Source organism: Geotrypetes seraphini, chromosome 8 (assembly GCF_902459505.1).
Source record: "Geotrypetes seraphini chromosome 8, aGeoSer1.1, whole genome shotgun sequence".
Lineage (NCBI taxonomy): Eukaryota > Metazoa > Chordata > Amphibia > Gymnophiona > Dermophiidae > Geotrypetes > Geotrypetes seraphini.
This window is the reverse complement of record NC_047091.1, coordinates 164298497-164325360: the sequence shown is the minus strand read 5'-3', so window position 1 is coordinate 164325360 and position 26864 is coordinate 164298497. Positions and strand designations below refer to the sequence as shown.

The 26864-nt window shown below is 47.8% G+C and overlaps 1 protein-coding gene across 1 annotated transcript; it reads left to right on the top strand.

The window, feature by feature from the left end:
- Positions 1-1512: 1512 nt before the first annotated feature.
- Positions 1513-25556, top strand: TMEM119 (transmembrane protein 119). Its single transcript, XM_033957330.1, has 2 exons — positions 1513-1815; positions 24528-25556. Exon 2 carries the CDS (start codon positions 24554-24556, stop codon positions 25544-25546), a length of 993 nt encoding a protein of 330 aa, XP_033813221.1. The 5' UTR covers positions 1513-1815; positions 24528-24553; the 3' UTR covers positions 25547-25556.
- The last annotated feature ends 1308 nt before the right edge of the window (positions 25557-26864 follow it).

The following is a 26864-nucleotide window of genomic DNA, read 5'->3' as shown; positions in this document are numbered from 1 at the left end:
GACTGGAGGAGGATCACGAGTGGGGTCCCGCAGGGCTCAATGCTTGGGCCGCTGTTATTTAATATATTCATAAATGATCTAGAAACAGGGTCGAAGTGTGAGATAATAAAATTTGCGGACGACACCAAACTATTTAGTGGAGCTCGGACTAAAGAGGACTGCGAAGAACTGCAAAGGGACTTGAACAAACTAGGGGAATGGGTGACAAGATGGCAGATGAAGTTCAACGTTGAGAAATGTGAAGTATTACATGTGGGAAACAGAAACCTGAGGTACAACTATACAATGGGAGGGATGTTATTAAATGAGAGTACCCAAGAAAGGGACTTGGGGGTAATGGTGGACATGACAATGGAGCCGATGGCACAGTGCGCAGCGGCTGCTATGAAGGCAAACAGAATGCTAGGCATAATCAAGAAGGGTATTACAACCAGGACAAAAGAAGTTATCCTGCCATTGTATCGGGTGATGGTGCGTCCGCATCTGGAGTACTGCGTCCAATATTGGTCGCCGTACCTTAAGAAGGACATGGCATTACTCGAGAGGGTTCAGAGGAGAGTGACGCATCTGATAAAGGGGATGGAAAACCTTTCATATGCTGAGAGATTGGAAAAACTGGGTCTCTTTTCCCTGGAGAAGAGGAGACTTAGAGGGGATATGATAGAGACTTACAAGATCATGAAGGGCATAGAGTAGAGAGGGACAGATTCTTCAAACTTTTGAATAATAAAAGAACAAGAGGGCATTCAGAAAAGTTGAAAGGGGACAGATTCAAAACGAATGCTAGGAAGTTCTTCTTTACCCAACGTGTGGTGGACACCTGGAATGCGCTTCCAGAGAGCGTAATAGGGCAGAGTACGGTACTGGGGTTCATGAAAGGATTGGACAATTTCCTGCTGGACAAGGGGATAGAGGGGTATAGAGGATTACTGCACAGGTCCTGGACCTGTTGGGCCGCCGCGTGAGCGGACTGCTGGGCACGATGGACCTCAGGTCTGACCCAGCAGAGGCATTGCTTATGTTCTTATATCAAATTTTAAATAAAACTTGAAATTTGTTTTATTGGGTTAAAATAAAATCATGGTTTGTAATTTATTGTATGTGGCGAGAAGGCCCGATAGAGAAGGAGACACATGGGAAACCCGAGTAACAGCTAGGAATCCAGTTTTGGTTTTGTCCTTATGATAAAGCTTCCCCGACACTACTCAATGGAACTTAATAGGCTGCTATACACTTTAAAAGACCCCCCAAAAATATATATATCTCACAGATTTCTGTTGCTTCTGCTTTTAATTTTTTTTTTTTTTTAATCTGTGTGGTCTGAAAGACTGGTACCCTGTCTCCATCCACTTTTTGTGTTCAACCATTATTTCCCATTCCACATCCCCCACTCCTCCCCCAATCTTTAAAAAAAAACCAACAAAACCCAACCTCTAAAACTTTTCCTTGTACATGTGTCACTTAAAAACCAGCACCAGGGCTCAGGAACAGGAGGAAACCTTAGAGGAGAAATTTAGGGTTGTCCCAAGCATATTCCTCTCCATCCCCCCTCCCCCCTTCTGCACATGAAACCAGCCTTAATGAAAAAAGTCTGGCCAGGCAGTCGGTTCCAGGCTGGAGAGTCTGCAGACGCTCAGAGACAAGGCAAAGATAAGCAAATGCACGCAGGAAGTTTGCCAAGTCACTTCTGAAGAGTTCCTACTTAATTTTTTTTTTTTTTTTTTTTTAAAGAATAAACTGCACCCTTCTTTTTCTTCTTACTGATCCCCTGGGACTGTTCGGACTTTGCTAGAGGAGTGTCCAGAGAGGCAGCTGGTAAGTGAATTTTTCTGTCTCTTTTTCACCTATGCGTCACTTGGAGGTATTTAGGTCCCACCATTAGCTCTGGCTCTTGTTGCTCCGGCCACGAAGCGTGATTTAAAAAAAATTTATTATAAAAACTTCGTCTAAAATATTACGACAGCTCAAACGTTAAGAAAACTTGCTTCTCCTCCCCAAGATTGGGGAACTTTGCAAAATGATGTCACTGTACGTTAAGAACCGAAGAATAATCGATACCGAATCGAGGCCGATTTCTGCATGGTTTGTTTTTTTGTCCCGATTGGATACCGAACATGATCAAAAGGAAACCCCTGAGCGGCCGTCACTTCACCACGCTCGTAACAAGTTGTTTGCCAAAGGGGAGACTTGGACCCCCCTTATTTTTTAAAAAATGTGATTTGAAAATCTCAGAGTGCGTTCGCTTTCCAATACGGGAGGGGCGAATAAGGCAAGTGTGTCAAGCACAGAAGCCAACTTTTTTTTTTTCAAAATGATTGGGGGGGGGGGGGGGTGCTAAACCCAATGGAAATGACCCCTCCCTGGACACATTCTAGGAATTTGCTCAGTATTGGAGAGCTGGCTCCTTTGGCCAAGGGGGGGGGGGTGCTAAACCCAATGGAAATGACCCCTCCCTGGACACATTCTAGGAATTTGCTCAGTATTGGAAAGCTGGCTCCTTTGGCCAAGGGGGGGGGGGTGCTAAACCCAATGGAAATGACTCCTCCCTGGACACATTCTAGGAATTTGCTCAGTATTGGAGAGCTGGCTCCTTTGGCCAAGGGGGGGTGCTAAACCCAATGGAAATGACCCCTCCCTGGACACATTCTAGGAATTTGCTCAGTATTGGAGAGCTGGCTCCTTTGGCCAAGGGCACTAGTGGACATGACTGGGGGCTAGAGAGAGGAAGAAAGAGGGCTGGGGAAACTTTCTCCTGGTAGGTAAAGACTTAACTTTAACCCCGGTCCCCTGGGATGTACACAAGGTTTCCAGTGCCTCAAGACAGCTTTGTGTCTGCAAGACTTTCTTCTCCTAGGACAAGCAGGATGAGTCAGCCACATATGGGTGTTGTCCCAACACCTCCCAATTTGCGGATAAGCTCTCCAATAGCTCAGAGAGAATTTTTTTTTTTTTTTTCTCTGAGCATGTGAGTGCCCGGGCCCCACTGGGCATGCTCGAGCCCTACCCATTTCCCCCTGCTTCCCCCTAATCCCCAGTCTTTAATTTCCGCCCGTTCCCATCGGTCGGATTTTTCTACAGCTCTCCATTACAACTTTTCTACTCATCAACTTGAAGATGCCTGAATCATCTAAAGAAACAACTGGGATGCAGGAGGAGGATGAACACACTGGATCCTCATGAATTGTGCGCCCACTGATTGGATCCGGCGCTCGAGGTTTCCGTGTGGCTTGCATTGTGCGCACATGTCACCACGTGCACGCAAGCTAAGGAAGAGGGCACTGAGAGACTTCATGAAGAGAAGTGAGGCCCGAGAATCTTCCTCCAGCAGCCATCCTCATCGGAGCGTAGCAGCGGGGGATCCACAGACGAATCCGGTGAGGAGCCTCCAGGACATCCTGGCTCAGTCAACCCCCCCGACTGCAACTTGCCCGGTCGAGAAATCTCTCCCGGAGGTCCTGCATGCTGTCGCTAGCCGTTGGCCCCTGCAGGAAGCCGATAGGAGTCTCACCAGACTGAGAGATCTCTCCAGGAGTTCCTGCATGTTGCTGCTTACAGCCAGCCTCCGCAGGGCATGAAGAGAAGTGAGGCCCGAGAATCTTCCTCCAGCAGCCATCCTCATCAGAATGCAGCAGCGGGGGATCCACATGCTACAGTGGCAAGGAGCCTCCAGGATGCCCTGGCTCAGCTAATCCCCCCGCCTGCACTTGGCCCGGTAGAGAAATATTTCCCGGAGTCCTTGCATGTTGCCGCTTAGAACCAGCCTCTGCAGGGCAGCCGATAGGAGTCTCGCCAGACCGAGAGATCTCTCCAGGAATCCCTGCATGTTGCCATGCACAGCCATCCTCTGCAGGGCAGCCGATAGGAGTCCTGCATGCTGCTGCGTAAATCCACAGCCTCTGCAAGCAACAGATTGGGGCTTTCACCCTCCAGATGGCATGCTGCCTCTTACAGCCAGCCTCTGCAGGGAGCCGATTGGGGTTCAAAGGTAAGTCCTATCTGCTTGTTTTTGGGAAAACCTCTGATAATCTGTTGCAGCCCCGAGGGCTCTGCCCCACCCTCCTCCCAATCTGAATTTAAGGAGAAAGAATCTCCCATGCTTCTTTCCCTTGGAGGGGACCTGCAGACCTCTCCCCCCAGTAGGAGACATGCTGCCCCAGAGTTCAGCTTATAAAGGACATGCTGAAAAAAAAAAAAAAAAACTCGATGTTTCTTTCCCTCTTGGGGTCCTGCAGAGCCTACAATTCACACCTTTCCCACCCCTCCCCCCTCCCCCTCTCAGGTTGGGAACGAGGAGTCTGCCTTTCTCAGCAGGGTGCTGATATCTTCAGAGATGCGGCATGTCAGACCATGCCTCTCCAAGGGTGGGGGTTTGAAACTCCTCAGTCTAAAAAGCTGTTTGCTCTTCATAAAACCTAGGCAGAGTGCTTTTCCAGCTAGCATGAGGGACTCTGTACTATTCATGATTTCTATAGCACTGAAAGGCATATGCAGCGCTGTACAGTTTAATATACAATAGGCAGTACAGCAGCAGAAGTCCACTCGAGGCATTATCACTCCTCTTTCTCTGCCTCCAGGCACAGTGGGAAACGCAGCCAGGTGCACTGGCACAGATGAAGGGGTGCATCCTGCCCCTTCTCTGCAGGCTCTCCCCCCCTCTCAAGAAGGACAGAGAAGGGCGGTGGGGTACATGGAGCCACCCAACCAGTCAAGTGGAGCAGCACATGAACCTGCGAACCACCAGGGGTGGGACCAGCAGCCACAGTTAATCCTCCTGCTGACCCACTCCTCTCTCAGCGGGCTACACTCCCCACTATGTCCCCCTTTAGAGGGAGCCACGCACAACAACATGGCGCGGTTCAGCAGCATGCCATGCACCCAAGCAACGGAGGAACAAGCTACACACCAGCCTCCAGCCACGCCCCGAGTCACCACCCACAAAAATAAATATTTACTAAAAAAAAAACCAAAAACCCACAAACGAGGACTCACCCCAAGTCCCTCCAGAAACTCACAGCCTTTCTCAAGATCCACATGGGTGGACAACAAGTACCCAAGACAGAGTACTACAAGGCCTGAACTACCAGTACCAGTACTTCACGCAGGCAGTGGCGATTCCAGTCCACAAGAACCTCCTGGACTGCAGAGACGAGATTTGGCTGACTCCCTCCTCAGGGCAACCAACATCAAGGAGACTGGGATTGAAGTACCAGATCTTTCCAGCCCAGGGATTCGACAACCCGCAGCAGCCATACATGGACATTGCGGTAGCTTAAGAGAAACAGGGCAGCACGACCCCCCCCCTCCAACCTCCATCAAAACCCTGGTTTCCACGGGGAAAAAGACCTTCGAGGGCGCAATGCTGAGAGCACGAATTGCTGCACTCCAGTTCCAGATGCGGCTTTATCAGGAGGCCAGTGAGAGGAAATAAATAAATAAAATAAAATAGAGACTCCAGCTCACAACTGAGCCAGTCCACCCTGGCAGCAGTCTGTGCCCCAGCGCTCGCAACAGTAACATAACTGCTACGCAAACAAGCACCGCCCGAGGGGCAGCGGCATCCAAGGGCAGCCCTCTCCCCAAGACAAAAACAGAACCTTGACCACCCTCCGGCCCAGCAGGATCAGATTGTCTGCGAAGACTTGGCCCAGGATCACCATCGACCAGTGGGCCCTCAGCATCATCAAGCAGGGATTCCGAATTCGTCTCCACTCCCGCCCCCCCCCCCGAGTGGGCGGGGCACCCTCCTTCTGATGACCCAACTTTCCTGCAGCAAGGAGAGGACCTGCTTCGGCAGAATCAATAGAGGCGGTGACGAACAGAGGAGATCACCAAGGGGTTTCTACTCCAGGAACCCCCGCGTCACCATGGACAAGGACAACGCTCGTCCCTGGATCTCTGTAAGCTCAACAGATGCATACAAAAGGTCCAGATGCACTCTGGGTACAGTCTTGGCCCTGTTACAGCCCGAGTATTGGCTAGTATCCCATGCACCCAGCCCACAGGAGGCATCGTCGCTTCTAAAGCCAAGACAGACGCCTCCAGTACAAGGTCCTGCCCCTTGGACTCTCAACGGCTCCAAGAGCGTTCACAAAGTGCGTGGCAGTGGCACATCCTCGCCTTCAAGGGGTGCGCGTCCTATCTTATCTCGACAGCTGGCAGCCCCTTCAACCACCATAACCCTCCTCCAAGAACTGGGGTTCCTCATCAACTACATGAAATCCCACATGATACCCACCCAGGGGATATCGTTCATCTGGGCAGTCATCGACACCACGCAGACCAAGGCCGTCCTACGGGACTACCAGATCGACGCCATGACATCCCTGGCCCAGTGCATCCCTGCCAGCAGCTCATCGTCAGCACGCTCCGGTCTTTGTTGTGCAGCACACCGACTACTCATGTGATCCCTGAAAGGGCACCTCAGACATCACTGGGACCAGTGTACCCAACCTCTGACCACCCACCCACTGGAGCTCAGGGCCTTAGGGAATGCCCTCGAAACCTTCAAACAGGCAGGGCAGTCCTCACCCAAACAGAAAACCAGGTGGCCTCGTACTATATCAGCAAACAGGGAGGGACAGGGTCAACCTCGCTATGCAAGGAAGCTTGCCACATGTGGGAGTTCTCCAACTCCATTCAATGCACCATCCAGGCAACTTATCTCCTGTGGGAGCAGAACGACCTGGCAGAAAGACTCAGCCACCAGCTGGATCCCGATGAGTGGTGTCTCAACCCAGCGGCGATGAAGAAGATCTTCAGCACCTGGGGCACACCGAGCATCGACCTGTTTGCAACCGAACCGAACTCAAAATACTTGACCTTCTGCGCAAAGAGATCAACCCATCGCCGTCTCAGCCCCGACGGTCTGTCTGTGAGTTGGAACACCCTAAGTCCTGCAGAAGATTCTTCAGGACAGAGCAACGGTGATCATGCTTGCCCTGTTCGGGCTCCTGCAACCATGGTTCCCGTTCCGGCAAGGGATAGCGGTTCACCCACCTCTCCCCGCTCCAGATCAGTGCAGTTCTCATTACCCCCTCCACCACGACCTGCGTTCCTTAGCCCTGACTGCATGGATGATGAGAGGATGAACCTACCACAAGACGTGGAGCACACTCTTATGGCAGCCAGAAGAACTTCAACCAGAAAACGCTATGGGTTGAAAGGGAGAAGGTTCCGCTACCAATGCACAGACACGCAGCGAGACCCCTACAACTGCCCCATACCGGACATCCTGCAGTACATACTGAGCTTATCTCAGGGGGACCTAAAACCCACTTCCATCAAGGTCCACCTAAGTGCAATCACGGCATACCATGCTGGCCTAGACAGCAAACCAGTGTCGAGGCATCCAGTAATCACAAAATTTCATGAAGGGACTGTCCAATCTGCACCCACCGGTCAGACCACCACCGCCCGGATGGGACCTCAACTTGGTGCCGCATTATCTCACCTCGACCCCTTCAAACCTTTGGGGGAGGCAGATCCCGTATTCCTGGCTGGGGAAACCCTGACCATCGTGTCTACCGACACACTCCCTCATGAGAACAGGGTGGTACCCAGAACTCACCCCCGATTCTTGCCGAAGGCGGCTTCAGCGTGCCTCCCGGCACTCTACATCTCCCCATAGGGAGGCACACTGCCACCTCAGCAACACCTCCTGGACTGTGTGCGGGCCCTGACTATGCAGCAGATTAGACAAGCCTCAATTGTTCGTCTCCTACGACCAAAACAGACCAGGACTTCCGGCCACCAAACGCAGGCGCGCGCGCTGGATATAAGAGTGCATCCCCTTCACCTATAGAAAAGTGCAGCATCAACCGCAGGTGGGAGCCAACGCCCACCAGCGCAGAACCATAGCCAACACAACGGCACATCTGCACCACACACCAATAGGGGACATCTGCGATGCAGCCACTTGGTCCTCCATGCACTCCTTCACCAAGCACAGGTTCCCTTCCGGGAGGGACAGCAACCACTAGCACAGCCTTGACAAACACTGATCAAGTAGGGTGTTATAAATATCGACAAACACTGTTCAAGTAGAGTGTTATAGATATTGATTAAGTAGGTCTTCCAGCACTCCTTCCTAGACTGAATGTGGAATAGGCAAGTATGAATTCTCACATGCAAGTACGATTTGTCACTGTTGACCAGTTGGTTTCTCACTGTTCATTGATTGTCATTGACCAATTTCACTGTTCTGTGAGTTAAGTAGGTCTTCCAGCAATCCTGTCTAGTCTGAATGTGGAATAGGCAAGTATGAATTATCATATGCAAGTACGAATTGTCACTGTTGACCAGTTAAGAATTGTCACTGTTGACCAGTTGGTTTTCTCACTGTTCATTGATTGTCATTGACCAGTTTCGCTGTTCTGTGAGTTAAGTAGGTCTTCCAGCACTTCTGTCTAGACTGAATGTGGAATAGGCAAGTATGAATTCTCACATGCAAGTACGAATTGTCACTTTTGACCAGTTGGTTTCTCACTGTTCATTGATTGTCATTGACCAGTTCACTGTTCTGTGAGTATTATTGCTCAGTTAACACAGCACTTTATCTAAAACCTTGTTTCCACAACTTTACCTGCTTTGCCTGATTACCCTGCCCGGCTCGGCCTCCACAGCCAGGCGAGGGATGCACAAAGCGCTAAGGCGCAGGTCCAGTCAGTACATCCCTCGGCTAGGGAGTCACCCATATGTGGCTGACTCATCCTGCTTGTCCTAGGAGAAAGTGTAGTTACTTACCTGTAACGTAGGTTCTCCGTGGACAGCAGGATAGTCAGCCACACAACCCACCCGCCTCCCCATACGGCCGACCCGGCCACAGCTAGGAACATCCTGGGGATTAGGGGGAAGCAGGGGGAAATGGGTAGGGCTCGGGCATGCCCAGTGGGGCCCGGGCACTCACATGCTCAGAGAAAAAAAAAAAAAATCTCTCTGAGCTATTGGAGAGCTTATCCGCAAATTGGGAGGTGTTGGGACAACACCCATATGTGGCTGACTATCCTGATGTCCACGGAGAACCAAGTTACAGGTAAGTAACTAGACTTTGCTGCTTTACTAGCTGTTAGTATATGAATAAATCAGCCCCTCCTCTATCTCCTAGTGGCCTCCCTAAATGTTGGCTAGTAGGATTAAGCAGAAAAGTCAAGTTGAATCTGGTTTCTTCCTCCTGTGGTGGCTCCTCTCTCTCTCCTGAGCCCTGGTTAAAGGGAGCACTTCATCCTTGTCTGCTGCCCACTTGTTGATTCAGTTTAACTAAATGGAGCTCATGAATGTTACCAGGGGCCGCTGAAAAGTTCTCAGCCCAACCAAGAAGAGAATGACGTGGAGCCATGAAACTTCCACGTTATTCCACATGCCTCTTGACACTTTTCGTTTCAAATGAGGCACTTGCGTATAGCAAATAGGGAAACTGAGCCATTGTGACATCACCGATGAAGTTGGCTCTTAGGCATTGGTGGAATGAGGCATTATGACATCACAATACGAGGGGCCGCTGAACAGTTCTCAGCTCATCCAAGAAGAGAATGATGTGGAGCCATGAAACTTGCAAGTTAGTCCACACTTTTCATCTCAGTGAGGCAAATGCATCTAGTAAAGGGGCACAAGTATAGGGAAATGAAGCCATTGTGACATCACCAATGAGGTTGGCTCTTAGGCATTGGTGGAATGCGGAATGAGGCACTATGACATCACAATACAAGGGGCCGCTGAAAAACTCTCAGCCCAACCAAGAAGAGAATGATGGGGAACCATGAAACTTATTATGTCACACTTTTCATTCCGATGATATAAAATTAAGCGAAAAGCGTGGAATAACTTGTAAGTTTCATGGCTCCACATCATGCTGTTCTTGGCTGGGCTGAGAACTTTTCAGCAGCCCCTCTATTTGTGAATATCCTGAAAACCTGACTGGCTTGGATTCTCCCCGGTGGTCAACTCCGGTCCTTGAGGGCTGGAATCCAGTCGGATTTCCCCAATGAATATGCATTGAAAGCAGTGCATGCAAATAGATCTCATGCACATTCATTGGGGAAATCCTGAAAATCTGACTGGATTCCGGCCTTCAGGGACCGGAGTTGCCCACCCCTGGTCTAACCCAGTATCAGGTTTACTTGCAGCAGTGACAGTCATATAGGGTCGCAAACAGGTCAGGTCAGGGGTGGGCAGCAAAGGCTGCAGTCCAGTTGGGTTTTCAGGATTTCCCTTATGAATATGCATGAGATCGATTTGCATGCACCGCTTCCATTGTATGCAAATAGATCTCATGCAGATTCGTTGTGGGAAACCTGAAAATCCAACTGGATTGAGGCCCTCATTGCCCACCCCTGGGTCACATTATATGGATATCCATAATACAGTGGTTCTCAGGGGACACCCAGACAGTCGGGTTTTCAGGATATCCACAATACATATGCATGCAAGAGATTTTGCATTCCAAGGAAACAGTGCAAGCAAATCTCTGTTATGTATATTCATTGTGGATATCCTCAAAACCCGACTAGCTGGGTTGTGAATCACTGCCCTAATGAATATTCACAAAGTAAATTTACATGCACCTTGTTTTCATCTCATGCCTATTTATTAGGGCAGCAGTGGTTCCCAAACCCGTGCTGGGGGCTCCCCAACCAGTCAAAGTTTCAGGATATCCACAATGAATATTCATGAGATAGATTTCCATACAGTAGAGCAGGGATGTCAAATGTCGGTCTTCGAGGGCCGCAATAGTCGGGTTTTCAGGATTTCCCCAATGAATATGCATGAGATCTATTTGCTTGCACTGCTTTCATTGTATGCTAATAGATCTCATTTATATTCATTGGGGAAATCCTGAAAATCCGACTGGATTTGCGGCCTCGAAGACCGACATTTGACACCCCTGCTCTACTGTATGGAAATCTATCTCATGAATATTCATTGTGGATATCCTGATACCTTGACTTGGTTGGGGAGCCCCCAGCACAGGTTTGAAAACCACTGTATTAGGGATATCCTAAATCAGACTAGTTTTTAGTGCCGGAAGGCTTTCAGGCCCTGATTCTATAAAAGACGCCTAAAGATAGGTGCCAAACTTAATTTTATAAATTGCTTAATCTAGGGTTACTAGATTTTACTCCTGTAAAACCTGAACCCCATAGCCCCTCCCAGTTCACCCAAGTCATGCCCCATCCTGCCCCAGCCTCGCCCTCCCCCCATCCTTAGCCCCCTCAACCTGTTCTCGTCCTTGGAACCAAGTCGGGAGGGCATCTGCGCATGCACAGATGCAACGTGATGATGTCACACACATGCACGCATGTGCGTGGTGTCACCGCATCTGCAGATGTCTTCCTGACGCGGTCCTGAGGTGGCAGCTTTTCGAAACCCGGCACAGTGCCAAGCTTTGAAAAGCCGTTCGGATGCCCAGACATGTCCTCTAAAAAGAGAACATGTCCAAGTAAATCCGGATATCTGGTAACCTTGATAGTAGAGAGCGCCATTAAAAACCAAATTAAAAAAAACAATTGATTTGCCGGTAGACGCCCAATTTGGTAGGTGCCTACCACTTCAAGGTAGATGTCTAAACCGAGGTGCCTGTCGGCACATACACCACAAGTAGGCACGGTTAAGAGCAGATTTGGGGCGGAGTTTTGGCATGGAATGACGTAGGCGTACTCATTTAGGCCAAGAAAACCCTGGCCTAAATGGCAGTGCATCTAAGGATTCAATGCCTACTGGAGCCTAAGAATGCTTAGTGGTTGATTGATCACCGCGTAGGACTTAGATGCTGTTTATGGCATCAGGGCATCAGTGAACACTTTGTGTTTTGTGGGCTCTTTAGAGACTTGGAGTTCTGGAGGAGGAGGTGAAGGAGGGAGATAGGCCTTCTTAGCACAGCAGTTCATTACACTTCTCCCTCCATATTTGCAGTTTCAGCAATAACGGTTTTGATTAGTCACGGTTTTTAGCTTGCTGGCTCCTCCCCCCCCCCCAATTGCGTCAGCTTGCATAGAGAAAACCGCCAATTCCCGGCGCTTTCTGCACCGTGTTTTGCCTCTTCCTTCAGGAACAGGCCAGGTCTCCCACTGTGTTATTCGCGGTTTCACCATATCCACGATGGTTTTTAATAGAAAACAGCGAATAACAAATGAAAACGTTATTTGCGCTTTTTCTATATTTGTGGGTCTGTTAATCCCCTATCACAGTGAATACGGAGAGAGAAGTGTATATAGTAGTTTTAGTTTTGTAAAAACTTGATATACTGCTTGTTCTTACGATGGGTCCAGTGGTGTAGCAAGGGGGGGGAGGTCCACCCTGGGCACCATGTTGGTGGGGGCGCCGGCACCCCTCCTCCTCTCTGACTCTTCTCATTCCTCCCCTCCAGACACTTGCCCCTTCCCTTCCCCCATACCTCTAGTTGAAGTCGCTGTTGGCGGCGGCCAACAACGTGCTCTTCGCGACCCCGTCGGTTCTCCTGCTGACGTCATTTCTGGGTGCTGCACATAGGAAGGTACAAGGGAAGGGGGGACGGGTGCCGCAGGCGGGATCGGGGAAGGAGGGGGGATGCGCAGCAGGCGGGATCGGGGAGGGAGCTGGGGCGGAGATCAGGACAGGGGAGGGGCACCACCGCCCCGGGCGCCTCTCACCCTCGCAATGCCACTGGACAGATCCAAGTGGATTACGTCATTAAAATACAAAACATATATATAGAAAAGAACTCCAATACCAATAGGACAGACCTAAAATAAGAATCGGTCATGATATTTTCTCATTCCCACATAAATAATTTTCTGTTGTCAATGTTTTACCATGTCCCTATGAAGAAAAAGACTATTTCCATAATTGAATATATGTGAATTATTTCTGTCGTGACAAAATCTTCTGCAAATACCTCTTGAAATAACAACGCGTAGTGCGGGTTTTAGCGCCGGCAGTGGCGGTAACTGCTCCCATGCTCATAGAATTCCTACGAGTGTCAGAGCAGTTACCGCCGCTGCTGGCGCTGAAACCCACGCTATGCGTTCGAAAAAGAAGGGGATAGTTTTAAAAGCCTTAGAATTCCCCTCCAATCTTAATTCCCGTGGTAGTCTATTCCATAATCTTAGCGCCATAAAGTAAAAAGCTCTTTCGAGTCAACTCACATTTTGCCCTTTTTACTGAAGGGAGAATCATTCTATTATCTTGAAAGGATCTAAGAGTTATATTTCGTGCATAACGTACAGTTAATGCAGATAAATAATCTGGTTGTTGCATAAAAAAACCAAAAAGCTCTATGAGTTAACTGGAACACAATTAACCAGAACTCTCAAGCAACCAGGAAAAAAATTCTAATAAATACTGTAATACTTTAAGTAAAAATGAAAATAAAATCAATTTCTGGCAGAAATGTAAGTGTAAACGTGGCATGCCACACCTGAATATGCCCACGCTATGCCTCCCACATGTCCAGCAGTTTGTCTGGAACACTTTATGGTATGGCATAGTATGAGTACGTGACCATTTATTTTTTTCATCAAAACGGGACATCTATTAATTTTCAATCCCGCCCTGGCCCCACCCCCAATCCCAACCTAGCCCCACCCCAGCCCCACCCCAATTTCTTCCATTCATTTTTCATGTACACACAATATCTTATTAATTCACAATGGTAACCATAAAATTAAAAAAACCCACAAAGCACACTGTACGCAGAGAAAATGTTAATTATCATTTATATTTGGAGGCAGATGGCTTTAACATATGCAATGTCACCTCAGTAACTAGAAAAATAGACAAATATAGTGCAAAATATAGACAGCAGATATAATTTCTCAAAACTGACACATTTTTGTCCTATGGGGCAAAGACCTAGACCAACTGCTTTCGCCCACTACATACAGAGAATTCAGGAAACGCCTAAAAACATACCTGTTCCAGAAATACCTAAACAATTGACCCGCTCTCCCTCCCTATTCCACCTGAACTTACAGCACTGTTATAAATATAATCTGTTATCTTCATCTTATCATAACTTTACGTTGCTATTTATCCCCAACAGGTCCTGTCGGACATTACCTACTAAAATGTACATATTACATTTTCGCTCAGCAAATTGTATTTCTATACTATTGCCTTCTGAGGACTCTGATCTCTGTATTTCCTCTAAATATCTACTTATTGTATTTCGCTGAATGTCCAGCACTCTTGATTGTAAACCGCCTAGAAGTCGCAAGATTGTGGCGGTATAGAAGAATAAAGTTATTATTATTATTATTATTTTGATCACTAAATTAAAAATAAAATCATTTTTCCTATCTTTGTTGTCTGGTGATTTCATGAGTCTCTGGTTGCACTTCCTTCTGACTGTGCATCCAATATTTTTTTCTTTCTTTCTTTTGTTCTTTCTTTCTTTCTTTCTCATCCAACATTTCTTTCACAATCCAGTCCCATCCCCTTTGGGTCCAGGTCTCTCTCTCTTTTCCCTCTGTTACCCTCCCCAGATCCAGTGTCAGTTCTCCTTTGTACCTTTGTTCTAGGTCTCCCTCTCTCTCCCTCCTCTGTTATGATCTTTCATCTCTCTGTTCTACCTCAGGATCTCTCCCCCTCTGTCTGCACCTCCCATAGTCCTGCATCTGCTTCCTATCTTTCTCCTTTGGTCCAGGCCTTTCTCTCTCTAGTCTTTCTTCTTCTTACAACCTCCCCTCCTTTCTCTGCCTCTTTCTCTCCTTCCTTTCTCCCTCCCTTCTTCCTATGTCCCCCCTCACTGCCTTCCAGGCCTTTGTCCCACCCCCTCCCCTGAAGCCAGCCAGCCAGCCTCCCTCCCTGCCGTACCAAAGCCAGCCTGCCTGTTTGCCTCCCTCCCTCCAGCACCGAAGCCTGGCCTACCGCAGATTCTTCTGCTTACAACCCTCCCCTGGTCCACCACCGCCACATGCCACCCATTGCTGCTTCCTGTCCACTGCTGCTGCAACTGCAGGAAAGGAAGGTCCAGGTGACAGCCCACAAGCCTTCTCCCCAGCATCAATTCTGACATCGGAGAGGAAGTTCCAGGCCAGCCAGGCAGCGATTGGCTGGCCCGGACCTTCTCTCCAACGTCAAAATGGATGTCAGGGGAAGGCATTGACGGCGAGGAAGTAGGAAGAGAGCCTAGGCTCTGCAATCGCCTGTCCCATTGTCCCCACACACAATGTTTCTGAAAACGGGACATTTTGGCATCCCGAAGCTATGCGTGGGGACAACGGGAAAGGGGATCTAAAAACAGTATGGTATGGTCCCGTTCAAAATGGGACGTTTGATCACATTAAGTATGAGGTATAATTAGTCAGGCCTATTTTTAATAGTAACTCTCAAGCAACTAGAAATCGCATTTATCCGGCAGCTATCAATCCCCATGGATGCCGGTTAACTGAGAGTCTACTGTATAATGAAAGAAGGCAAGGCTGCCATACTTCTTTAGGCTTTCCCGATCAGCTGACCTCAGTGAATATGCTTTGATGTATGAATCAAATAAATAACCATCGCTCCTGATCCCCCCTCCCCCACAGGAGGTCTCCTCTCCCTTAGCATCTCCATGGCAGCAACCCCTCCCATCCTCACTCCCCAAAATACCCTCCTCAGCACCTCAAGAAATCTTCCAGAAAATCTCAAGCTACCTTAACACCCACAACTCAGACCAAGAATTATGCTTAGTGCAAAACAGCTGCCAGGCAAAGAGAAAGTTCATCCACAGAATTCTTTGATGATTGAGCGGCTGAAATTTTTCTAGCGCTCAGTGAGATTCATATGCGCCCACTGCATCTTACTCGCTCCCTACTAGCATTTTGCATTTAGACAGACGCAGTGACTCAAACTTTACTATGAGGAAATGGTAGGGATGAACATCCATTAGTGCTTAAAGAATGTGCATGAACCAGATGTTATACTTTATTCTTCATAAAAGCAGAGTCGATTTTAGTTTGTTTTGATGCTGCCACCCTTAAGTAGTTTATTTCTTCTTAAAAAGTTGTCTAAAATACGATTTAGGGAAGTATAAAATCGTATGCCTGGGTATCAGAGCATCTCAATCACCCGTCCATCTCTGTCGCGTTTGAAGCCGGAATCTACGCTCACTAATTAAAAAAAAAAAAAATTCCAAAATTTATATGAAAAAAAAAATTCCAAAATTCATGTGAACACAAAACTGAAATTTTTGCCACACACATCCCAAATTTGTGGCCAGTAAGTCGGTTTTGCTGTTCATTGAGTAGGGAAGAATTTTGCCCTGGATATTTAGAAGAAACCTGAACTTGTACACGATGTACAGTGTGGCATGTGGGCAAGGATTACGCCAGCACCTCATTTGTACGAGCAGAAGCCCTTTCCAGGGAGAAGGAAACAAAGACTCGGTCATGTGACCACAGCTGGAACCCTTCAAATTCCTGCTTGAACCTAATGCCAGAGGCCACCTCTCCCTTGCTGCACTCCAGAAGAAAGAGAAGCGCCCTGGCACAGCTGACAGACTCCAGATGCTGCACACAGGCGCCTCTTCCCCATGCCCACAGGAAAAAAAATGTTAACACGGTCAAGATAAAAGGAAGGCAAGCTCCGTGTAAAAGAAAGTTTAAAAAAATCGTAACTGCAAAGTTAGAAAACATACTGAGTGGCACGCCTTCTCATTTAAAATCCAGAGTGATCCCCCTTTGTATGTAATTAGGCTGGGTTTGGGAGCAAGAAATTTGACTATTTTAAGTTTAGTTTTGTGAGTGGAAGGATAAAAAATTGGTTTGCCATGTTCAAAGTTTGTTATAAACAGAAAGAGGAGTCAGCTTTCACAAGAGGCTGGCCAGTTCCGTGCTTCTCAACTTTTTGACTAAGCGCCAACTGCACATTCTGTGATACGAGTTAGGAGTTGAGAACAGGCCAATCTTTGCTTTTTGCCTAGGAAAAGCTAGCTGGAGGGGGGGGGGGGGGGCATAATAACATGGCTATGGTCAAAAGCAGAAAGATTAAATCCCTAGCGTTATAATGAGTGGTTATGAAAGGGGCTCACTAGGTAGTAGCACCGGGGAGGGAGGGGGGGGAGGCAAAACAGCCTGAGCTGCGCTATCCACCCCATCCTGAGCAATAGTTGATTTACTGTGTGTCTTCCCCTTTCCTCCCTGGACAGAAAACTGCATGTCTTTCAAAGCACAGGCCCCTTAAGGAGACATCGGAAGGAGAAGCAGTGCCAGCGGCTTCACTCCCTCTTGGTGGCCTCTGCGTCGCTTCTTATGCTTCCTTGTTCCTCCTGGTGGGCTCGGCTACATCAGTGGCCCACCAGAGGAAGCCCAAACCCACACAGGCCAATCTGCCTCTAAGCAGAGGGACCATTACGCTTTCCTTAAACTACTCAGCTGCTCAAGAGTGTAAATGTGCGCTTAACGCTGGCTGCGCACGCATTTTATCGGGCTTGGACGCGGGTATCAATGTGTGCAGTACAGACGTCCACAAATTGTACCGGAATGTATTAAAATGGGTGTTAATGAGGCCAGTAAGTAGTCCTATGGAATGCACAGATGGAGGAGCTGCAATGCATAGAAGAAAATGATGGCCTACGAAAGGAAAGGTTTTGCCGTGTCAGGGGCAGCGTAGAAGGTTTTGAGGAGAGGACGTCTAGGGTTAGAAACATAGAAAGATGATGGCAGAAAAGGGCTATAGCCAGTGTTCCCTCTAAGCTGCGCTGGCGTGCGCTGGCGCACAAAATATTGCATCGCAGCGCACAAGTTTACGTCACAGCGCACGGCGTACGGAGATGGCAGGGCGGCGAGACTGGAGAATCGGGTGAGTTGGCGCTGGCGCCCGATATTTGTAGCGCACAGCGAAAAAAAAATTGCCCACAACACCCGCCCGCTTAGAGGGAGCACTGGCTATAGCCCATCAAGTCTGCCCACTCTACTGACCCCCCCCCCCATTAAGTCTGAGTGCTAATGTCCTAGTTCCTTATTTCGACCCTCGTAAGGATCCCACGTGGATGTCCCATTTATTCTTAAAGTCAAGCACGCTGGTGGCCTTGATCACCTGCACTGGAAGCTTGTTCCAGTGTTCTACTACTCTTTCTGTGAAGAAATACTTCCTGGTGTCACCATTAAATTTCCCTCCTCTGAGTTTGAGCGGGTGTTGAGAGGGTTGCCATATGGCTCCAGAAAAAGGAGGATGGATTGAGACATCCAGGTTTTACTTCCCTTTGGCCACGCCCTTTCGGAGCCACGAGGAGCAGAGTTCAGGGGATTATTGTTGTGCTTCATCATGGGGAAGAGGAAAGCTAAAATTGTACCATCTCAGCTGACCTCAGGACCAACGGACAGACATCTTCAACCCCTATTTTCACCATTGATGGAAGACAAGGTAATCATATCATCTCAAACTGTGTCTCTCTCCTCTGGGGAACCGTCACCTCCTCTTCAACCGATACTTAATTCTTCTGGGAGCTTAGTTGACTCCCCCAGGAATGGGGAATCATCAAAACTCTCTTTCACAATTTCCTCATCCAACTGATATTATGGATTTATCTCAGGAAGGCGTTAAGTCCTTAGGAGTACAGCCTTTGACTCTGGTTCAAATGGTATCGGCGTCTAATAAGGAAGTTCTTCCTAAAGACAAAGTAATTTCTTTGAACGATATCTGGCTGGTTGTTAACAGGATTGAGTCCTCATTACAGGCTATTGTATCTAATTGATGTCAGTTTTCCTCAGATGTAACTGTTAAATTAAATGAGCAACAATCTCAGATAAAGTCTTTGGAAAATAAGGTGGAAAAACTGGAAGGTATAGCTAATGTTTTACAGCAAACAGCTATGGCTAATATGAAGGATAGTACTTTGCTTCATATACAAATGGAGAAAGCAGAGAATTTAATGAGGCAAAAGAATCTTAGATTCCTCAACTTTCCTATCTCACACTATCTGGCACCTCTGGAACTCCTAAGAATGTACCTGAAGGATATTTTACAGGTAGACTCTTTCGTACCAGATAATCTATATTATATTCCTAAGAGTTCCAGAGAAATAAGGGACGAAGGGGAAAATGACAGACTGGTTTCACCAGATAAGTCTGAACATCTCCCAATTATTAGAGTCTTCTAAAGATTTGATAACTAAACGTGCCACATTATTGGTAACCTTCAAATCGGAGATGGAAAAACAGCAAATCCTTAAGTTGTACTTTGTGAATAAGAAAGCACTGTTTTGTGGGCAACAATTGAATATTTCCCCGGATGTGTCCAGGCAGACACAATTTAGGAGAAGGTAATTTCTACAGCTTAAACCTCAAGTTTTGGCTGTGGGCGCTGCATTTTTCCTAAATTTTCCTTGTAAGTGCCTTGTAACATATGGGAATGATGAATTAATTTTTGTAGATCCATTACAGTTGGAAAACTTCCTGAAAGATAAACCTGTGCAGAAAGTTTCAGATACTAATTTGGTTGAAGATAAAAAGTGACATATTTGATTGAGGCCTATTTTGCTTGCCAGGAATACACTATTTTGTTTTAATTTGTTTCTCATTATATAACTAAAGTGTAGTAGTATTTGGCTCCATTAATGTGGACTGGAATCGATGTTCATTTTTGCCTGATTAGATTTGTTTTATGTATGACAATAGTCTTTAAGCCCGTTACATTAACGGGTGCTAGAATAGATGTGTCTGTCTGTCTGTGTTTCTTTATCTCTCTCTCCTTGGCTGCTGTCTATCCTTCTGTCTCCCCCTCCCCCCCGAGCAAAGCTGTCTGCCCCCAGCATCCACCTCCCCCTCAAATGTCTCTCCATGGCCCTCTTCTGTCTTCACCCCCAGAGCAAAGCTGTCTCTCCCCTCTCCCTATCTCTCCATGGCCCCTTCTGTCTCCCCTCAGCACACCCCTCCCCCCAAAGCAGCCCCATATCCCTCTCCCTGTCTCTCCATGGCCCCTTCTGTCTTCCCCCCCAGAGCAAAGCTGTTTGCCCCAAGCACACCCCTCCCCCCCAAAGCAGGCCCCTTTCCCTCTCCCGCTGACTCTCTCTCTGGCCCCCTTTCTGTGTCTGTCTTTCTGTCCCTCTCCCTGCCCCTGTGTCTTTCATTCTTTCTGTCTCCCTCCCTCCCGCTGTCTGTGTGTCATTTTTCCCCATTTCTCTGTGCAGCAGCATTTCCATCCCACTTCCCTATGCAGCAGCAATAGCATTTCCCTCCTATCCCCCCCTTTCCTGTGTAGAAGCAGTAGCAGCATTTTTCCCCACTCCCCCTTTCCCTTTTCTTACCTTATCTTCCCTGCTCCGTGCGGCCCCTCCCCCTTCTTTTACTGGCGTTGTCGCTCCGGCCTGCTCCTGACCCTCCCACCGCCGACAAACCTCGGGACTCCAGCCGCGTAGGCAGCACTTTAAACACGCTGCTTCGCGGCCTTCTACTGGCCATTTCCTCTGCTGCGTCTGTCTCCGATGATGTCATCAGAGACGCGGCAGAGGAAATCGGCAGAGAAGGGCGCGAAGCAGCGTGTTTATAGTGCTGCCTACGCCGCTGGAGCCGGGAGGCGACGGAGAGGGCAGGGGGTGCTAGCGGCCGGCAGCGGTGGAGAGCAGTGAAGGGCGCGCATGGCACTTGTCTTGCCTCACGTGAGGCCGGTCTGTAAGCCGCGCATGCGCACTTCCTATGTGTGCTACAGCTCACGGAAAACGGACGCATGCATAGGAAGTGCGCATGCGCGGCTTACCGTTTTATTATATTAGATTGTTTATTTTCCTGTATTTTGTTATTTTTTAGTAACAAAAATCAATAAAGTATATTAAAAATAATTTTTAATAAGCCTGTTGGCTTCTGGTATATTGGATTTATCCTCTTCGGTAAATACAGATGAAAAAATATGTTCAGTTTGTCGGCAATGGCTTTGTCCTCCTTTAGTACTCCTTTATTCCACGGTCATCTAACAGCTCCACTGCTTCCTTCGCAGGTCGTTTCCCCTTAATATATCAAAAGAACGGCTTAAAGTTTTTGGCCTCCTTGGCTATCTTTTCTTCGTAGTCTCTTTTGGCCCTCTTACCACCTTATGGCACTTGCTTTGATGTTGTTTGTGCTTTTTCCAGTTTTCGTCCTTTTCCATTCCTTACATGGAGTCTTCTTGTCTCTGATCGCTTCCTTCACTACTACAGGGAGCCATGCCGGTTCCTTGTTCTTCTTCCTCTTGGAACCCTTGTTGATACGCGGTATATATAAATTTTGTGCTCTGTGACTGTGTCCTTAAAAAGGGACCATGCTTGCTCTAGTGTATTTACAGTGCTTATCCTCACCATGACTCTCATCCCTTTGTAGTTCCCTTTTCGGAAGTTCAGTGCCATGGCCATCGCTCTAGATCGATTTTTTGTTCCTGTGTCTACGTTGAAGTGGATCATGTTGTGATCACTGTTTCCCAGCGTCCCTTCTACTGCTATACCTTGTGCCGGTCCTCGTAGTCCATTTAGAATTAAGTCTAGAATTGCATTTCCTCTTGTATTTTCCATGACAAGTTGTTCCAGGAAGCAATCGCCTACAGCATCCAGGAACTTGGTCTCTCTACTGCAGCTGGAGTTGCCTAGGTTCCAATCTATCCCCCGGATAATTGAAGTCGCCCATGATAACTGTGTTGCCACCCTTGCATTCGTGTTTAATCTCGTCCGTCATTTCTCTATCAGTCTCTTCGGACTGCCCTGGGGGTTGGAAGTAGATGTCGATCTTCGTATCCGTTCCATTTGTTCTCAGTATTGTGGCCCATAGAGACTCTACCTTATTGTTCTTTTCCAGCGTGATCTCTCTGGTAGACTCAATTCCCTCTTTTATGTATAGGGCAATACCCCCACCTTTTTGTCCTACTCTGTCTCTGCGATATAGCTTATATCCCGGTAGTACAGTGTCCCAGATGTTGTCCTCAATCCACCATGTTTCCGTGATGCCAATAATGTCTAGGTTATCTTTTTGTGCCATAGCTTCCAATTCCCCCATTTTATTCCATAGGCTCCCTGCGTTTGTGTACATATACAGTGGTACCTCGGTTTACGAGTGCACCAGTTTGCGAGTGTTTTGCAAGACGAGCAAAACATTCGCAAAATCGGCGCCTCGGAAACCGAGCGCGCCTCGATTTGCGAGCGCCCCCCCCCTGCTATCCGGCCCCCCCTGCCGCCATCGGGCACTCCCCCCCCCGCTGCCGTCGGGACGTGAACTCTCAGGCCTTGAGCATGCGCACATGCTCAAGGCCCAGCACAGGAGGCAGATCTTCGGGTACCGGCACCAACGCACAGGACATGCTGGTGCCGGTGCGGAGGCTACTTCAAAGTAAGAAAAGGGTTCGGGTGGGTTGGGGGGACCTCAGGTTGCGGCGGGGGGGGGTGCCCGATGGCGGCAGGGGGGTGCCCGATGGCGGCGGGGGAGGTGCCGGTTCACGGGGGGGGCCTTCGGGGGGAGCAATGCCGGTTTTCATGGGGGGGAGCAGCGCTGCTGGCCTCAGGGGGGGGGTGGGAACATATCAAAGCGAGTTTCCATTATTTCGGAAACTCGCTTTGATAAACGAACATTTTGGATTACGAGCATGCTCCTGGAACGGATTATGCTCGTAATCCAAGGTACCACTGTACTTAAATTTGCTGCCTGTTACTTTCTTGCACTTTCTTCCTCCTTCTGTCTCCCTTGCTTCTGTCCCTTTCGATCCATCGGGATTTCTATCTTGCCTATGATCCGGTGAGTCTTCCCTGCATCTTCTTGCATGGTATCCTCTGGGTATACCATTTCCCGAACCAATGACTCTTGGTCGACTGTCGGCTTTCCCCTTCTTCTTTGTTTAAAAACTTCTCAATTTCTCGCTTGATGTTGCTTGCAAGTAGTCTTGTTCGGTCTCCGCTGAGGTGGAGTCCATCCTTCCTGTATCGCATGCTGTCCAATTACGCACGAAGTGGAATCCTTCCCCACATCAGCGTCTCATCCATGCGTTGACTGCTTGCAGTTCCATCTGCTCCTTTTTCTGGAGCCATATGGTAACCCCACTTATCAGTTTTTCACTTTGCACTGCTGGTTTTGTCGTCTTTTATAAGCAGTAGGGTTACCAGACGTCCAAGAAAACCTGGACGTGTTTCTTTTTAGAGGAATGTCTGGGTGCCCGGAGGGATTTCCAAAACCCAGCAGTTTGTCCGGGTTTCGAAGTCCCCGATATCAGGGCTGCGTCTGGAGGGCAATTACGCGTGCAGCTGCACAGGGACCCCCGATGGTTGCGCGCGGCTGGCCACCTACAAACTGCAGCACCCGGCACCCGACAGATACACACTCCTGGGCCACCCCTCGCTACTTCCTCCCAGCTCCTTAGCACTTTTTGGGTTGTGGAACAAATTGTCAGCGTTGCCATTTTTTTCTATGTGGAACTTTGCTTTGATATACGAGTACTTTGGATTACGAGCGTGCTTCTGGAACGAATTATGCTCGTAAACCAAGGTACAACTGTACATATATTTTTGAAATTCTTCCACTTATCTCAGACAGTCGTAGAGCTGTTTTTTAGTTATCCAGCTCATCCATTCATATTGATAAATTCAGACAGACGGGAGGAGCAAATGCGTGTGTGTGTCTGAGCAAGACGGATTATAGAAGTACACATCCACGCTTGAAATTCTGTGCCTAAATATAAGCCTTGAAAAAAATTCCATGTGCTAGTAATATCTGTGAGATTTGTTTTTAGACATTGAAGAATAAGCATGACACTTCCGTTTTTTGCTTATTTATCGCCCGCCCTTATCCAGGGCGAGTTACATATTAACATACAAAATAAAACATCAATAAAACACTATAACAAACTACATACCGTGTTACCCCGAAAATAAGCCCTAGTCCCGGGATTCGCCGGCAGCAAATTCGACCCGCCCCCCGCCATGCGGCCGAACCCCTGCTGACCCTCCATCCTTCCCTCCCCGCCGACCACGAGCGAGCCCTACTTTCGGCCATAGCAGCGTCGGGACGGCAGCATTCTAAACAGGCTACTTGGCCTTGTCCATCGGGGAGTTCGCTCTGCTGCTGGGGCATTTTAAAGATTTTTTGGGGAGAGCAGGGATGATGCTCGGAGGAGCATTAGACCACCAGGGCCTGGATGCACTAAGAGGATCGGTAAGACCTTGTGAGTCTGCACCGATCCAATTATTTTTTTGCCAGTTCACAAAGAGCTATTGATGCACTAAAAAGTTTGCAGGCAAATGATTCATGCGGATGTTCGTCATAATTCCCTACGCTGCCATCCAGTGATCGCTGTAAGAGCGACTCTCACACATGCGCAGAGCCATCAGGAGAAGCCCAAACAGCTGAGAGGCAGGGGAAGCCCTAAAAGCTGCCTCCGGCCAGTCAACTGTTTGTGGGTAGGAAAGCTTTTTTTTTTTCTTTTAATGGGCACAGATGCTTGCATGTTACAAGGGGAGGGGCCTTAGGCGTCTGAGCCAATCAGGTCCCATCTTGTGTGTTAGCTTTATCAAGTACATAATCACATAACATTTTCAATCTCATGTACTACCATTTCAAGCAGATGTGTACAATGCAGAATACTATGACTATTAATGAGCATTATCCTGTTTTATTTTGTCTTTGCAGTTCACTCTACACAATTAAAAAGGAAAATGGCTGCTTCATTCCCACTCTTCATATCCTTGGTTCTGCTCGCAACTCTGGGCATCGCCAGACACACCCATCCTGACCTGGATTACGTGGCGGGGAGCGGAGAAAATGACGGTGGCTCCCCTCCTTCTCCCTCCATTAGTGTGTGGGTTCCAAATACTACACCAGATGATACTGAAACATCTCGCAATGGCACCTCGTCCTCCATGAACTTACTTGATGGAATTGTGATCTTTTTGAAAGAATACATGCTGCTGATTATTGTGGTGGGCTCTTTGGTCCTCCTGTTGGTATTCATTATATGCACGGCCGTGATAGTCAGACAGAAACACAAGGCCTCGGCCTACTATCCGTCCTCTTTTCCCAAGAAGAAATACGTGGATGAGAATGACAAAGCAGGTGGTGCCAAAGTGTTTAGCGAAGTTCCCGAGAAGACACCGGACACCAATACAGAGGAGCCTGTTGATTGTACTAACCAGCTTCAGGTAGACATCATAGCCGCTGCACAGAACCTCAAGTCTCCATGTAAATCAATGGCAAATGGAGACAGCACAAAAGCAGAGGAGAACCCCAAAGAAAATGAGGAAAAAAGTGAGGAGGAGGAGGAGGAGGAAGAAGAGAAGGAAAAGGAGAAGGAAGAGGAGAAAGAGAAGGAGAAGGAGGAAAGCAAAGCAAAGGTTGAAGAACCTTCAAAAGGAGAAACCAATACTGCCACGGAGGAGACTCCCTCTGCAAATGAGGCAACAGCTCAGAGCGGAACTCAGGAAACAGAGGTGCCTGACCAACCGAAAGAGGAACTACCCCCATCCAACGCAGAGGGCAAGCCATCTCAAGAGGAGGGCACTCCTCCAACAGAAAACGTAAACCAGGAAAGTGGTCCCACCACTCGGGCAAGTGATTCTACTGTTGAAACCGGCACAAACGAGAATCAGGATTCTTCTACCATGGCGACAAGTCAAGATACTTCCGAGGCGGTTTCTTTGGAAGTTCAGTGAACGAACTTGGTATATAAACAAGGGATTACTTACCAGAAAGCACAGCAGAAATCCAGAGCGAAGCAATTCAACACGTGCTCCAGATGCCATACGTCTTATTTTCAATCCAATTAAACTCTTGGATTTGTTTTTATCCACATCTGTACATATTGTTCCAGATTTGTAAGATAACTGTTCATTTCTTTTCTATATCGTAGTTAGCTTTTAACTACTGTCGGGAATTTCTTGAATATACCAATTCTCACACACACACCTCCTTATTATATTTATTACAAATTGTATCTTGAGACACTGGGAAACGAGCAGGTAAATTATGCTCTAATTTCCTGGTTATAAATGCTCTACGATCAGCTTTATAGTATTTATCAGAACATGCTTTCCAATCCACTGGTGTGCGCAGGGAAACCGTTCTAAACACCTGTGTCTTACGATACCCTTGGCGCAAAGAATGTTGTGTTGTCCGAGAGTCATCAGAGGGCAAAGTACACCAGTGGAAGTTCCGACTTGGTTTTCCTCAGACTTGGCTAGAAACTGCTATTCTGGTTATCACGTATCCCCCCCCCCCCAAAAAAAAATCAGCTTTTCTTAATTTTATCAGTTTATTTGCATTAAGCAATAAGGCTAGAGGGACCAATCTGTACCGTGCTAATGCGTGGGGAATTCAGACCTGAATTTTTGATATTACTTTAAACTAGTGTTTAATTCCTTAATCAAAAACTATGGGGTCCTTTTACTAAAGCCCGTTAACCGATTTAGCGCGTGCTAAATGCGAAGGCGCCCATTGTATTCTATGGCTGCCTTAGCATTAGCGCTGCGTTAAATCTGTTAGTACCCCTTAGTAAAAGGACCCCTATGAGACTTCTTGGTTATAAAGGGCCATTGTCTATCATCGTCTTGGGTTTTATTTTAGACAGAAGAATCCTGATTAAGTCAATTCAATGAGTGTCAGAAGGACTTCTAATGTGGTTATTGGAACATATGTACATGTAGGATAAAAGGATGCTCTGTTTTTCCAGAGCACAGAATGGAACAAATAATAGCTTCACAATGTGGTGAACAGCAGAACATATATTTTGCCTGGCAGTGAAAGGGCTTTGACCTTGCATTCCATTTTAGTTTTCAAGGAACTGTATGCAAGAGAGTTACATTCGGTCTGTAGCACATTCATGCTCAGAATTGCCTGTTTCTCCCTTTGCACTGTCTGATACTATGCTTAATTCAGTGGTCTTCGCTAATTTTTAAATCGGGGCCCACTTTTAAACCAAATGAGCTGAAGGAAACCCCACCAAATGTCTTCCCGTGCAGGGCCAAGCCACTG

What these genes read in the sequence shown, in the direction of transcription:
- TMEM119 (XM_033957330.1), top strand. Translation starts at nt 24,554, where the DNA reads ATGGCTGCTTCATTCCCACTCTTCATATCCTTGGTTCTGCTCGCAACT.